At 34.7% G+C, this 16,310-nt stretch overlaps 1 protein-coding gene and 1 pseudogene across 1 annotated transcript; both read right to left on the reverse strand.

The window, feature by feature from the left end:
- Positions 1–3,430: 3,430 nt before the first annotated feature.
- On the reverse strand, positions 3,431–3,548 carry LOC148764858 (5S ribosomal RNA; annotated as a pseudogene).
- Positions 3,549–10,850: 7,302 nt separating this feature from the next.
- CIPK1 (CBL-interacting protein kinase 1) lies at positions 10,851–15,353 on the reverse strand. Its single transcript, XM_012984514.2, has 12 exons — positions 14,687–15,353; positions 14,489–14,551; positions 13,708–13,779; positions 13,514–13,621; positions 13,299–13,379; positions 13,012–13,191; positions 12,612–12,866; positions 12,381–12,494; positions 11,665–11,781; positions 11,468–11,533; positions 11,292–11,366; positions 10,851–11,202 (listed from the first exon to the last, which is right to left on the reverse strand). Exons 1-12 carry the CDS (start codon positions 14,930–14,932, stop codon positions 11,131–11,133), a joined length of 1,449 nt encoding a protein of 482 aa, XP_012839968.1. The 5' UTR covers positions 14,933–15,353; the 3' UTR covers positions 10,851–11,130.
- Positions 15,354–16,310: the final 957 nt, after the last annotated feature.

Raw genomic sequence — 16,310 nt, forward strand, 5'->3', positions numbered from 1 at the left:
ACCCGAAACCCGAAACCCGAAACCCGAAACCCGAAACCCGAACCCGAAACCCGAAACCCGAAACCCGAAACCCGAAACCCGAAACCCGAAACCCGAAACCCGAAACCCGAAACCCGAAACCCGAACCCGAAACCCGAAACCCGAAACCCGAAACCCGAACCCGAAACCCGAAACCCGAAACCCGAAACCCGAAACCCGAAACCCGAAACCCGAAACCCGAAACCCGAAACCCGAAACCCGAAACCCGAACCCGAAACCCGAAACCCGAACCCGAAACCCGAAACCCGAAAACCCGAAACCCGAAACCCCGAACCCGAAACCCGAAACCCGAAACCCGAAACCCGAAAACCCGAAACCCGAAACCCGAAACCCGAAACCCGAAACCCGAAACCCGAAACCCGAAACCCGAAACCCGAAACCCGAAACCCGAAACCCGAAACCCGAAACCCGAAACCCGAAACCCGAAACCCGAAACCCGAAACCCGAAACCCGAAACCCGAAACCCGAACCCGAAACCCGAAACCCGAAACCCGAAACCCGAAACCCGAAACCCGAAACCCGAAACCCGAAACCCGAAACCCGAAACCCGAAACCCGAAACCCGAAACCCGAAACCAAACCCGAAACCCGAAACCCGAAACCCGAAACCCGAAACCCGAAACCCGAACCCGAAACCCGAAACCCGAAACCCGAAACCCGAAACCCGAAACCCGAAACCCGAAACCCGAAACCCGAAACCCGAAACCCGAAACCCGAAACCCGAAACCCGAAACCCGAAACCCGAAACCCGAAACCCGAAACCCGAAACCCGAAACCCGAAACCCGAAACCCGAACCAAACCCCGAAACCCGAAACCCGAAACCCGAAACCCGAAACCCGAAACCCGAAACCCGAAACCCGAAACCCGAAACCCGAAACCCGAAACCGAAACCCGAAACCCGAAACCCGAAACCCGAAACCCGAAACCCGAAACCCGAAACCCGAAACCCGAAACCCGAAACCCGAAACCCGAAACCCGAAACCCGAAACCCGAAACCCGAAACCCGAAACCCGAAACCCGAAACCCGAACCCGAAACCCGAAACCCGAAACCCGAAACCCGAAACCCGAAACCCGAAACCCGAAACCCGAAACCCGAAACCCGAAACCCGAAAACCCGAAACCCGAAACCCGAAACCCGAAACCCGAAACCCGAAACCCGAAACCCGAAACCCGAAACCCGAAACCCGAAACCCGAAACCCGAAACCCGAAACCCGAAACCCGAAAACCCGAAACCCGAAACCCGAAACCCGAAACCCGAAACCCGAAACCCGAAACCCGAAACCCGAAACCCGAAACCCGAAACCCGAAACCCGAAACCCGAAACCCAAACCCGAAACCCGAAACCCGAAACCCGAAACCCGAAACCCGAAACCCGAAACCCGAAACCCGAAACCCGAAACCCGAAACCCGAAACCCGAAACCCGAAACCCGAAACCCGAAACCCGAAACCCGAAACCCGAAACCCGAAACCCGAACCCGAAACCCGAAACCCGAAACCCGAAACCCGAAACCCGAAACCCGAAACCCGAAACCCGAAACCCGAAACCCGAAACCCGAAACCCGAAACCCGAAACCCGAAACCCGAAACCCGAAACCCGAAACCCGAAACCCGAAACCCGAAACCCGAAACCCGAAACCCGAAACCCGAAACCCGAAACCCGAAACCCGAAACCCGAAACCCGAAACCCGAAACCCGAAACCCGAAACCCGAAACCCGAAACCCGAAACCCGAAACCCGAAACCCGAAACCCGAAACCCGAAACCCGAAACCCGAAACCCGAAACCCGAACCCGAAACCCGAAACCCGAAACCCGAAACCCCAACCCGAAACCCGAAACCCGAAACCCGAAACCCGAAAACCCGAAACCCGAAACCCGAAACCCGAAACCCGAAACCCGAAAACCCGAAACCCGAAACCCGAAACCCGAAACCCGAAACCCGAAACCCGAAACCCGAACCCGAAACCCGAAACCCGAAACCCGAAACCCGAAACCCGAAACCCGAAACCCGAAACCCGAAACCCGAAACCCGAAACCCGAAACCCGAAACCCGAAACCCGAAAACCCGAAACCCGAAAACCCGAAACCCGAAACCCGAAACCCGAAACCCGAAACCCGAAAACCCGAAACCCGAAACCCGAAACCCGAAAACCCGAAAACCCGAAACCCGAAACCCGAAACCCGAAACCCGAAACCCGAAACCCGAAACCCGAAAACCCGAAACCCGAAACCCGAAACCCGAAACCCGAAACCCGAAACCCGAAACCCGAAAACCCGAAACCCGAAACCCGAAACCCGAAACCCGAAACCCGAAACCCGAAACCCGAAACCCGAAACCCGAAAACCCGAAAACCCGAAACCCGAAACCCGAAACCCGAAACCCCAAACCCGAAACCCGAAACCCGAAACCCGAAAACCCGAACCCCGAAACCCGAAACCCGAAACCCGAAACCCGAAACCCGAAACCCGAAACCCGAAACCCGAAACCCGAAACCCGAAACCCGAAACCCGAAACCCGAAACCCGAAAACCCGAAACCCGAAAACCCGAAAACCCGAAACCCGAAACCCGACAACCCGAAACCCGAAACCCGAAACCCGAAAACCCGAAACCCGAAAACCCGAAACCCGAAACCCGAAACCCGAAACCCGAAACCCGAAAACCCGAAACCCGAAAACCCGAAAACCCGAAACCCGAAACCCGAAACCCGAAACCCGAAAACCCGAAACCCGAAAACCCGAAACCCGAAACCCGAAACCCGAAACCCGAAACCCGAAAACCAAAACCCGAAAACCCGAAACCCGAAACCCGAAACCCGAAACCCGAAACCCGAAACCCGAAACCCGAAACCCGAAACCCGAAAACCCGAAACCCGAAACCCGAAACCCGAAAACCCGAAACCCGAAACCCGAAACCCGAAACCCGAAACCCGAAACCCGAAACCCGAAACCCGAAACCCGAAACCCGAAAACCCGAAACCCGAAACCCGAAAACCCGAAACCCGAAAACCCGAAACCCGAAAACCCGAAACCCGAAAACCCGAAAACCCGAAAACCCGAAACCCGAAACCCGAAACCCGAAACCCGAAACCCGAAAACCCGAAACCCGAAAACCCGAAAACCCGAAACCCGAAACCCGAAAACCCGAAACCCGAAACCCGAAAACCCGAAAACCCGAAAACCCGAAAACCCGAAACCCGAAAACCCGAAACCCGAAAACCCGAAACCCGAAAACCCGAAAACCCGAAACCCGAAACCCGAAACCCGAAACCCGAAAACCCGAAACCCGAAACCCGAAACCCGAAACCCGAAACCCGAAACCCCGAAACCCGAAACCCGAAAACCCGAAACCCGAAACCCCGAAACCCGAAACCCGAAACCCGAAAACCCGAAACCCGAAACCCGAGGACTTCCCAGGGGGTCACCCATCCTAGTACTACTCTCGCCCAAGCACGCTTAACTTCGGAGTTCTGATGGGATCCGGTGCATTAGTGCTGTGTGGTATTATGATATAAATATGTTAAATAATTTATTTAACATATGTATATCTCAATTAAGTAAATAATTTTTCATTGTATTTCTTTTCAATAAAAAATATATCATCCTTCTATTGCATTTAATGTTTTTTTTTTTATATTATTACCATATTTAATTGATTGTTTATTTTTTCATTGTTCATAGAGAAGTATATAAACCACCACATATTCACTTATTCCACCATCATTTTATTTTTATTATGCATTTAGTTATTTCGTCATTTTGTATTGATGTTTTCTTTTTCATTATTGACATCTATTGATATTTTCATCACATGATTTTAATTATTTTGTGTACAATTCAGCTATTTAATCGTAATTTTTAAATATTAATAAACAGTAGATTATTATTATTAATGATTAACTGTTATTCAAAACTATTTAAACTCATAAGAACTATCATTTATGGTATTAAACTCATAAATCATATTCGTCCATCATGCCTTATAAATGATAACTTTTTTTTTTCATTAGTAAAATATATTATTTATTAGGGAAATTCGAAAAAATCGTTTAGGCTGATAATTAATACTACGTTTTCTAATATTTGTTTGATTTTTACCTTTTTACAAGATTTTCCACCAATATAAATATCGATATCCATCACTTCAACTTATGTAGCTAGCACTTCTCCACACCAAAATATACACAAGATACAAGTTTGATCTCTTTTATTTAACTTTCATGTCTATTATTATACAATTCAGTTTACGATATGATTTTTTATTAATTATTTTATGCACACCTAATAATTGTTTTTGCATACATATCATTCTCACAATTATTGGCTTTGTTTATGTTTTGCAGATATGAGTGTCGATAATTGTAAAGACAAGTACTTTCGGACGATAAATTGAATGGTATACGCCATTCTATGACTTTATCATTTAAGTGGGACTTTTATTAATTTAGTATGCATATTTCGTACTTCTGTAATCATATACTATAAATTTTGGTTACGTTGTTCATGATTATAACAAACATTGTCTTTTATACAGATATTTGTGTATTATCATCAAAAATTGATTTTATTCACATTAACTCAATCTTTTATGTTAACATAACTCCACTTTAACATCTGATTGCAGCAAATAAATTTCCTTCGTTAAAGTTATAGTGCAGGATTTGGTATCATTATCTGAACTAATAACAATATTGGGAATTGTTGCCTAAATTCTCTATTTCCTCCTTCTAAGAGTGGAGTTTGGATTCTTCATACGTTGTTCTTAATGTCCAAACCTCATCAACAAAATTGTTGAAGAAATTAAGCAAGAAAAAGGAAGATTTTGTTTTTTCTACATTTTATTTCTTCTTTCGTGATGTAACTTTCATTTTAGTAGATTTTTGTAATGTTGTTTTCCATAACAACGCCTCGTCTTAAATTATTTATACACGTTTTTTTAATAAAATTTCGTATGTATATTTCAAAATTATGTTATACCATACACAATGAATTATTCTCAAGTCTCTATTCTACCCCTTATAGGAAATAATTAATTCAAACAAAAATTTCATTCCGCAATCTTCATTTCTCTTTGCTAAACTAAATTATGTATCTTCTCTCGCCATGCTTTCGTAATTCTCTTCTCTCTATATTCTCCGTTTTCCCATATATTTATTATTACTATTATTATTATTATTATTATTATTATTATTATTATTATTATTATTATTATTATTATTATTATTATTATTATTATTATTATTATTATTATTATTATTATTATTATTATTATTATTATTATTATTATTATTATTATTATTATTATTATTATTATTATTATTATTATTATTATTATTATTATTGTTATTGTTATTAATATATAGATAAAATAAAATAAAATCTTCTGGAATATATGTCAAGTATTCGCAATATATTATAGGGGTTATTTTACATACCCCCTAGCCACCAAATAAACTAGGGATAAACCCAAGCCCAAATCATCCTTTGATATACCCCCCTGGAGAAGCGAAAGTACTATATTACCCTTATATGCAATTTTCGGCCAAACTGCATCAGCATATATGGTCCTGCATTTATCATTTTCGCTGATTTATTTATTATTATTTTCTTTTTCTTTTTTTAAACCTGTTTGATAAATATATATATTTATTTATTTTTTAATTTTTTAATTTTTTTTAAATTAAAAATAATAAAAAAAAATTAATTTTTCTTTTTTAATTTTCAAAACAATATGTTTACAGTACTGAAAATAACTACATGTAACTATAGTACCTATAGTAATTCATAGTTATGTTCGTTTTTTTTCCCCATGTTTTTAGTCGATCAATTGTATATACACACGAATACTGACTTATACAAAATAAATTCATAAAACCCCAACAAAAATTTACAAATTTCAATATTTTTATTATAAATCACATCAGAACCAATAAAATACAAATCGAAAATACACAAATATACGCATATATAACTACATGTTACTATAGTAATGTATAGTAATGTACATTAATGTATATTGTATACAGTCTATTGAACAAATCAGATGTAACTTCAAAAAAAAAATATTTGACACCTTCAAGGAAAGGATCAATGGCCTTCATTAAGCTGCAATTGCAAAATCAAAACAAAAAGAAATTACTTTAGTGCAAATCAACAAAATTTGAAGAAAAACATCAAAACACTCAAAAATCAACAAACACTAAGAAATTGAGAGATAGAGAGAGAGGTTATTGCTGGGAAATGCTACAGATTTTAAATCAAACAGACAGTGACTCATCACCCCCTCGCCTCCTACCAAAACCCTAGACGCCGCTAATAACCACCCACGGTTCCGCGCGCCCACAAATGCAAAAAAATATAGAAATAAATCTGAAAATATAAAAATAAACAAAATTACCATCAAAATATAGATCCCGACGAGAGGAATCCAACGGTGGGTGACCCGTCAAATTTCGACGGGTTGAACACAAAATAAAGCTCCGGCAAGACCACCGTCCTCGAATGAAAAAAAATTGCAGAAACAGATCAGCGATCAAAACTGAATGAAATCACCACCAAAAGAAGGAGCTCGACGAGAGGAATCCAACGGTAGTTAACCCATCGAATTCTGACCACCGGAGAGAGAGTTATGGCTCCGGGAAGCAATTTCGTCGGTGGGAGGTTTGTGGAGGCGGGATTTTGAATCTGGGAGAAGAAGAGAGAGACCGTGAGTGGCTAGGGTTTAAAACTGGTTTTAGAAGGGCATTATAGGAACTTCAGGGTAGCCCAGGGGTATGTCAAAATATTTTCGAAATAAGGGGGGTTTCCCCTAGAGTATAATATACTTGGTAGTTAGTTCTATATAATTTGAAAATGAGGGGGGTCTACAAAATAATCCCATATATATATATATATATATATATATATATATATATATATATATATATATATATATATATATATATATATATATATTTGAATTACACTTCACATTTCAAATTTACGTTGAATGATTAATGTGATATTATTTAAAATAATATTTTATTGTATTAAGAATTAACTAATTAAACCAAATTGAAACAAAATCTATATATTATGAAGGAAATCATGATGTATATTGCAATCTTAATGATCGTTCGTTAAGTTGTGCAATGTAATGTTCAAGCCCTTTATGTATGAAGATTCCATAAAGCAGTATAAATCATTATATATAATATATATCTACATCTATATATTATATATTTATAAAAACGGTTTGCAAAAAAGTTTGCCAGAACAATTATGGATATCACGTTTTTCCTCTTTATTGCGAGGAAGGTACTAAATAATTACAATAACATATCTAGCACTCTTTTAATCTTTACTAGCATTTTTCCCCGTACGATGCACGGGATCATATTTTAAAAGTGATAAAAAATTATCAATTTAATACATAAGAAAAAATATAATACACTAATATAGTAAAATTTATAAGAAAATAGTACTATTCATATTTTATATAACATTAGTTTTTTTTACGTAGTAAAATTTATAATCCAAATAAATAGGTTAAGATTTAACAAATCGAATTTTTATCTTTATCTCTTAAGATTTGACTTTTGAGATATAAGATTTGACTTTTGAGATATATTCATGAAAAATAGAAGATTGAAGCCGAAAGGATTCTTCAAGGTTCAGTGTCAATTTTGATTTGTTGAAAAATATAGGTAGGAAAGTACATAAAAAATATTAAAAATAAATAATTACAGGAATGCCGTTAGGGTTGCTTAGCGTTTCTTTCTTTTATATATAAATAAAAAATATTAAAAATAAATAATTACAGGAATGTTATTAGGGTTGCTCAGCGTTTCTTTCTTTTATATATAAGATTATGGTGTTTTAGCGATTTTTTTGAACACAAACATCCTACAGGAACAGAACGGAATATTTGTAGGTAATAGCAGAAAATAAGTATATATTTATAAACCTTAATCAAAATAATGTAAGTTAAAATATAGTTTATCCAGAATATATGAGGATGAGTAGCATAGTAAAAAAAATATTAGTTTTGAAAGAGAAATTTATAGATCAAGAATCAAATATAATTGAAAAACATCGTTAAAAAACAAATACTTCTATACGTTTCTATATTTTTCTTTTGTTCGTTTCTTGGGCTTTAAAACAATTAGGTGTTTAGATAGTGAGAATGATTTAATAGAATAAGATTTGATAGAAAGTTGAATGGTAAAAGTTCTCTTAATTATTGCATTTTCATAATTACTATTTTTTAAGTAAATATTTTTTTGAAGTAAATATTTGGTGTCTCTCGATTAAATATATATTATATATCGTTAGTATGAGTATCGATATTAGAATGAGTATCAATATCAGTATAAGTATTAATATTACTATCAGTATAGCGTTATGAGTATCATTAGTAGTATCAGTATGAGTATTTATATGATTATAAGTATTAGTATCAATATTAGTATAATATTAGTATCAATATTAGTATTTGTATCAATAACAATATCAATATCAATGATAGTATCACTATGAGTACCAGTATAAGTAGGGGTGAAAATCGGATGGATCGGATCAGAATTAGCGTTTTCGGAAACTTTCCAAAACATCGAAAATACAAAATCAATTTCAATTCCAATTCCAAAAATTTCGGAATCTAAAATTCATTCCAATTCCAAAAGGCTCGGAAATTGTTGAATTGATCCCTATGAATATATATTGAGTTTAATGATTGAAATATATATTCGATGATTATTTGTTAAGTTTTGCGATATTTAAATGGAATCAATTCTTATTTTATATAAATTATTGTTAAAATACATAAATAATTCATAATAGACTACACCATTACTAATTTACTATTATTATTACTTTTACTATTTGTATTAGCACATTAATATTAGTATTAGTATTAGTATTAGTATTAGTATTAGTATTAGTATTAGTATTAGTATTAGTATTAGTATTAGTATTAGTATTAGTATTAGTATTAGTATTAGTATTAGTATTAGTATTAGTATTAGTATTAGTATTAGTATTAGTATTATCAGTATTAGTATTAGTATTAGTATCAGTATTAGTATCAATATCAGTGTTAGTGTTAATGTAAGTGTTTAAGTGTTAGTGTTAGTGTTAGTGTTAGTGTTAGTGTTAGTGTTAGTGTTAGTGTTAGTGTTAGTGTTAGTGTTAGTGTTAGTGTTAGTGTTAGTGTTAGTGTTAGTATTGATATGAGTATTCGTATTAGTATTAATATTGATATTAGTATTGATATTGGTATTGACATTGATATTCGGTATTGTTATTCGTATTAATATTTGTATTCTCAGGTATTAGGGCATCTCCAATAGAGTAAGCAAACTCCATTTGGCTTCAACATATAGAAATTGTAGAAGAAAATTCAACACCAACAAGAAATATAGTAGGTCTCTAAATTTTCAGATTTTTGCATAATCTCCAAACTTATTCATAAATATAGGACTTTGTTTACTGTGTAGTGCGTTTTTTTTTGTTAGTGTGTGTTTTTTATGTACTGCATGGTTTTTTTTCTAGTGTATTTCTTATGTAATTCAATGTGTGTTTTCGATGTAGTGTGTATTTTATTTGTCACTGTGTGTTTTTTGTGCAGTGTGTATTTTCTCCAGTGTGTGTTTCTAGTGTTGTGCGTGTTTTTTTTTTCAGTATGTGTTTTTGATGTACTACTTGGATTATTTTCCAGTATGTGTTTTCCAGTGAAGTTAATGAGTGATTCAAAGCGAAAAAAAAAACCACACACTACACCTAAAACAAACATTTCAAAAAACACTCACTACACGAAAACACACATAGAACAAAATGCACTACACCGTGAAACACACACTGAAAATGCAGTGTACTTCTTGAGAAAAACACAGACTACATGAAAAACGCACGCTGAATTACACAAGAAGTACACTCAATTTCTGGTGTGTGTTTCAAGGTGTAGTGCATTTTATTCAATGTGTGCTTTGGTGTAGTGGTTGTTTTTTAAAGTGTGTGTTTTTTGTGTACTACGTGGTTTTTTTTTCGGGTGTTTATTTTCTTTTGTAATTTTTGTGTAATTCAGTGTATGTTTTCGATATAGTGAGTGTTTTATTTTTCATTGTGTGTTTTTTGTGTAATGTGTTTCTTTTCTAAGTGAGTGTTTACGGTGTAGTGCGTATATTTTGTTAGTGTGTGTTTTTTATGTACCTCGTGGTTTTTTTTCCAGTGTGTCTTTTCCAGTGTATTTCTTGTGTAATTCAATGTGTGCTTTCGAGAAAAGCTTATGTATTTATTTGCTGAGAGACTTCAACTCTAGTTATACAGCTTTTTCGTAAGAAAGGAAATAACCAAATATAAGCTAAAGAAAATATACATAGTGATTTGGGTAAATCTGACCAAATATGTAATACACTTTGCTTACAAATCCTACGATGTAGATCTGGCTTCTATTTTTTATGGACATGAATTGCAATTGTTTTTCCAATCTAATGCTGACGAATGATTTTCTTCATCTTAGTTATTCTATTTTTGGAACTATTAGCATACCAGTATTCTGGTAAATGGTTAAACGTATTGGGGAAGTTGAGTTTTCCTGCAGGATACAGTTTTATGTGCATGATACCAAGTTATATTCTTTATTTATCAGTTTAAGACATTTAGTTGTTCCAAAATTATTCAAATATTTAAAGTCCTAAATATATTGAATTTATCTTTAAATTTCTATTTTTACATACTTTCTTATAATAATACATAACGTTTGAATGTTTTTTTTTATAAATATTATGTGCGTGTGTGTGGTATGTATAATTATATTATATATATAGGACTTGATTAAAACAATTAAAACTTTTTTTTTTAGTAAATTCAAGTCCATTATAAGGGGAAGTAGGGGATGGGGGACTCGAACCCTAAACCATTACCCTATTGGTAAAAGCTAGGTGCCAACTCTCCTAATGAGGGTTGGTAAAACAATTGGAACTTTGAAAGAATGAATTCATTGATACCAGAAGAGACTGTTGGAGGCTAATTATAACAGGAGTAATTAATGGCATAAAAAATGGAGATGAAGAAAATCTTTGCACTTCAAATTAAAGAAGCCAAGGGTGGTTCATTATATTAGATCAATTTGGAGCTGCGCTTGGCTTCGTGATACACCTAATTCATCGGATAGTTTATTGCACAACTGCATAAAAATTCAAAACACAAAATTATACCCAGCAAGCAGTTAGAAATTTATATGCATAGATTGAAGGACTTGTTGTATACATGTACCTCTCTGTACACTATAGGATCACCATATGCTTTTCGCAACTCAACTACGTATAGGGATGGACTTATCTCAAAAACCTGTACATACATACATACATATGAAGATTAATAACACTTCTAATTAATTAAAATAAATCTTTGGCCTCTAGTTACTAGAATATATATAAATATTAGCTTACTTCTGCAGCAACCAAGAGGCATCCAGGGGATTTCTGACATTTGCCCGCCGCTTGCATCACTTTCAACTGTTGGTATATTAATGTGCAGTTGATCAAATACCATAATTAGATAAGTACGTCCCACCACAGACTTTCAATTTCGCGGGAGATTGCTGAAAGAAATTACTGGCCGTGAAGATTGTTATAAGCGTACTGACCTTTCCGTTTTTCTTCTGGACATGAAATCCCATTTGTATAACTGTATTTTCAATCCTCTCTAGCAATTCTTTTGGAGAATGAGTTGAGGTAAATCTGATTTTCCTCTCAGAAACATCCTGCAGCAGACAATTATTACAATTGTTAAACATTATATTATAGAGTAAACTGCAAAAACTACCCCTGTGTAATCTTGAAATAGCAAAAACCCCCCTGTGATAAATAAACTAGCAAAAACCTCCCCTGTGAAATTATTTAAATAGCAAAAACCCCCCTATGGAACTATTTGAGGGTTGACTTGATATAAAAAGACACAAATACCCCTGGAGTCTTGCAATTAATAAATTCTTATATTTTATAAATATTTTAATTATTTTATTTAAAAAATAATCAATTTAGTTGTTTACTATTTTTTTTAATTTCTAAACAAACAAATTAAAAAGAATAAATATACATATAATATGTATATATATAAATACATTTTGAGGGACAATTTTGTCATTTCAAGTCTAAAAAATCAGTAGGGGGGATTCTGCCTTTGACTAAATTTCACAGGGGGGTTTTTGCTAGTTTATTTATCACAGGGGGGTTTTCGCTATTTCGAGATAACACAGGGGTAGTATTTGCAATTTACTCTTATATTATAAGTAGCTAATAGTGTTATATACTAAACAACAGCATTCGATATTGGTGGTGTTCTTAATTGATGATTGATTACCTCTTTCTCAAAGAAGCCAGAAAGATCCAGAGACGAAGACATTCCGATCAGCTGGAAGGCATTAATCATGGTACTGGATGAGTACTTTGAGTCTTTTTCTGCGGCATCTGATTGCTGTACATTGATGAGGAATGATCATTAGTCGCACTTAATAATTATTTCAGTTCAAAATTAAATAATAGCTAGCTGTTGATAAAATATAATGTGTGCATGTCTAAAATGTCGACGTACAGCTGTCTCGTGTACAGATGATGACACTTGATCATCATCACCAGTACAAGCATCTTGTTGTTGTTGTAGTTGTTCTTCTTCTTCTCCTTCTTCCATGGGATTAATTAAAGGAATGTAGTCTAGCTTGAACCACTCGTTTTCTTTTATCTCTTGTATGGTTATACGTGTACGAGGGTTGGGATCTAGAATCCTCTTTAATAGGTTTTTGGCCCCTGGAGATAGCCATTTTGGTATTTGAGCGTCTCCCTTGAAAATCTAGAGCAATTTCAAAGAAGAAAAAGATATATGGATCAAAGATTGATAATATGCATAATGATGAAGATTAATTAAAGAGGGAACATTTATAATTAGAGGATCAGAGGAAATATTAGATATATATTTTGTATAAATTAGTAGGTACCTTCTGATAGAGTGCAGCCAGATTTCGGTCATCGAAGGGAAGGTGTCCAGTAAGAATTACGTACAAGATAACACCACAAGACCATGTATCTGAGGCTGCACCGTCGTACCCTCTGTTTGAAAGAATCTCAGGGGCTACATAATTTGGACTTCCACATGTTGTGTGCAGCAATCCATCATCCTAATTAATATTTAATTTATATGAATGATATTACATACATATATATATTTAGTATAGTTAGCTAGTTAATGTACAAGAATGAATGAATTGAGAGATGGATGATGTACCCTAAAATGTTGAGGCAATGCACTGAGACCGAAATCCGTAATCTTAATGATTCCACTCGAATCCAGCAACACATTCTCCAGCTGCATATAATAATATAATCGACCAACATATTATTATTAATAATAATAATAATAATAATAATAATAACTAATCAGATGAAATACTATCTACAGTCGGTTATTAATAAGGCCTTAATTAGCTAATTACTACGTACCTTGAGATCTCTGTGAAAAACGCCTTTGTTGTGGCAGTAACTAACACCATCAATTAATTGCTGAAAGAGCTTCCTACCTACACCTTCCGAGTATTTTCCTTTGGATGCCTGAAAAATTGAGTATGTTGTTGTTTTGGTTACATATATAGAAATGATATATTATTATTAAGTACACATGGTAGCTAGCTACTTACAATTCTGTCGAACAGTTCACCACCATTGACGTACTCGAGAACCATGTATATCTTCGTCTTGCTAGCTAGGACCTGATGATATATACATGCAGGACGTTGTTCATTCATTCATTCATTCATCAAGGATCGGTGGGAGCACCAATACTCAAACCATTAATTACAAGACTAGCTTAGCATCATATTTAGTAGCAAATTAGTTAAAGTGCCTCCTAGCTAGCTAGCTAGGATATATATATATATATATATATATATATATATATACATATATTCTTCCGAAGCTAAATTTAGTAGTCAATTACATCCTGTGATTAGTCAATTACATTGTTCACTAGAATTTAGTGGTTTTGGGGATTTTCTTGTTTATCTATCCATTTTAAATTTATCTCTCCAACTTAGGCAGCACTCACACCATATATATATGTTGGTGAATTTGGCAAAGTATATTTGAAGTTAGGCATTATATTAAAATTGAAGAGAAATAATGTGAATGATTGATTGGTATTAAGTTATGTGGTGCTGGTTGGTGGATGAAAACCACAAGATATATACAGATAGTTATCAGAGTCAGTTATTATTATTATTATTATTATTATTATTATTATTATTATTATTATTATTATTATTATTATTATTATTATAATGCAAGTAAAGAGAATTGTTTTCTAACTGCCCATCAAGGCAAGTAAAGTAATTAGTAAACTGCGCATTACCTACGCTTTCACTAACTGTATATGATTTGTTCAATAATAAGATAATAATAATAATATAGATTTGTATTTACCTCATATAATCTGACGACATTGGGATGTTTGAGGAGTTTTAGGGTACCAATCTCCCTCTTTATCTGCAATATATAATAAGTTGAAGAATTAATTTCCATGTAGTAACAATTAATTAGATATTAATATACAAATCAAAAAAAGAGAGGAAAATAATAAATGAAGAAGAAGAAGAAGAAGAAATAAGGTAGGTAAGGTACCTGATGGGTGATGTTGAGGTGGAGAATGGTGTTCTTGTCGAGAATTTTGATGGCAAAGGGTTGACCTTCAGAATCCATGTTTCTGGCGTACTTGACTTTGCCAAAGTTGCCTTCTCCTAATGTTCTTCCCAACTCGTACTTGTTCCCCAATCGCCCCCCATTTGTTGAAGAAGATGAAGAACTACTTGTTCTTCTCTCTTCTTCTGATGATCCTCCTTTTACCACTCTTGCCTCTACCAATACCATATTATTAAATATGATCAAATTATATCTTATCTTCTTCACTACTACAATCTTCTTCTTCTTCTTCTTCCGATACTCTTATGTATATGTATGTATGTATGTATATTCTCCTCCTCTCTTCTCTTTCTCTTTCTCTTGTCTAATATAATTATTTGTATGTAAGATATATAGAAGAAATTGCGTGCGTGTTGTTGTCCCAGCTTTCCAATCTGCTGAAACGGTATTTTTATTAATTTCAAGTTTCAACTCTTTGCAACAATTAAATAATATTATTATCCCCACTGCGCACATGTATGTTTTTTTACTTGGAATTTATTAATGGAAGGAATAAACCGTTTCTCACTCTAGATCATTTCTGTATTAAATAAACCTTTTACTAGTTTATTATTATGCACGACTCCACGCATCGTTTCTTCTAGGACGCAACCATATATCATATATCTATCTATATATAATCAATAAATAAATAATAATAATAATAATAATAATAATAATAATAATATAGTGATAAAAGTAAATGTGTAGGCCGGTGTGGGGGCTGACCAATAATTATTAATAAACCAAGAAGTAATTGCAAAGTTGGAAGGCCCACAAATTAATTAATTAATTAATTAATTAATTAAAAGATGATAATGATATATAGAGGGGTATGGGGTTGATTCAGTCAATCAAAGATTCAATTTTGTTGTTGCCCACACGAAACACATGACACGAACCACTCATTTTAATTTTGCTTACATCAATTCAATTGTTTCTTCCGCGTCTCTCTCTCTCTCTCTCTCTCTCTCTCTCTATTTGTGGTCAATCCCCTGATCTCTCTCTCTTGGTCCTCACCGTCGATATTGACTGCTACATTTCCAATATCCACATACATTATTATTATTATTATTTATTTAATTATTATTATTATTATTATTATTATTATTATTATAAGATTACTTATTTCAATTTTTAATAATACCCCAATTAAGTACTAAGAGGTCGTCAACCCATTATTACCTTTTAATTATAATTTATCAACCAATTATAATTATTATATTATTCAACATGGAGAAGATCTTAGAACTGGTATTTCAGATACACAAATAGTTACTTGTCTGTTTCACTTAATTGGTTCATGCATCTAACAGTTTGTTGCCAATTTTTTGCTGAAGGAACCATTTTCCTTTTTTTTTTTTTCCTTTTCCGCCAAAACATAATTCTCCTATCAAATATAGTGGTGAAAATAAGATTTAATCTAATCAGCACCATTTTATTAATTATCATATAAAATAATAATTTTAACTAATTATACGTAATTATCGACTTATTAGCATATTTAATTATTTATTATAAATACATTTGTGTTAGTTAATAAAATATTTTTTAAAATATATTGAAT

Source organism: Erythranthe guttata, chromosome 14 (assembly GCF_056151865.1).
Source record: "Erythranthe guttata isolate IM_541 chromosome 14, IM_541, whole genome shotgun sequence".
In the NCBI taxonomy this organism is placed as follows: Eukaryota; Viridiplantae; Streptophyta; class Magnoliopsida; order Lamiales; family Phrymaceae; genus Erythranthe; species Erythranthe guttata.

Coding starts and splice junctions, on each gene's coding strand:
- CIPK1 (XM_012984514.2), bottom strand. CDS start 14,932: ATGGTATTGGTAGAGGCAAGAGTGGTAAAAGGAGGATCATCAGAAGAA. Junction 14,552..14,686: donor ACCTCAACATCACCCATCAG/GTACCTTACCTA, acceptor TATATATTGCAG/ATAAAGAGGGAGATTGGTAC. Junction 13,780..14,488: donor ATGTCGTCAGATTATATGAG/GTAAATACAAAT, acceptor ATATATCATCAG/GTCCTAGCTAGCAAGACGAA.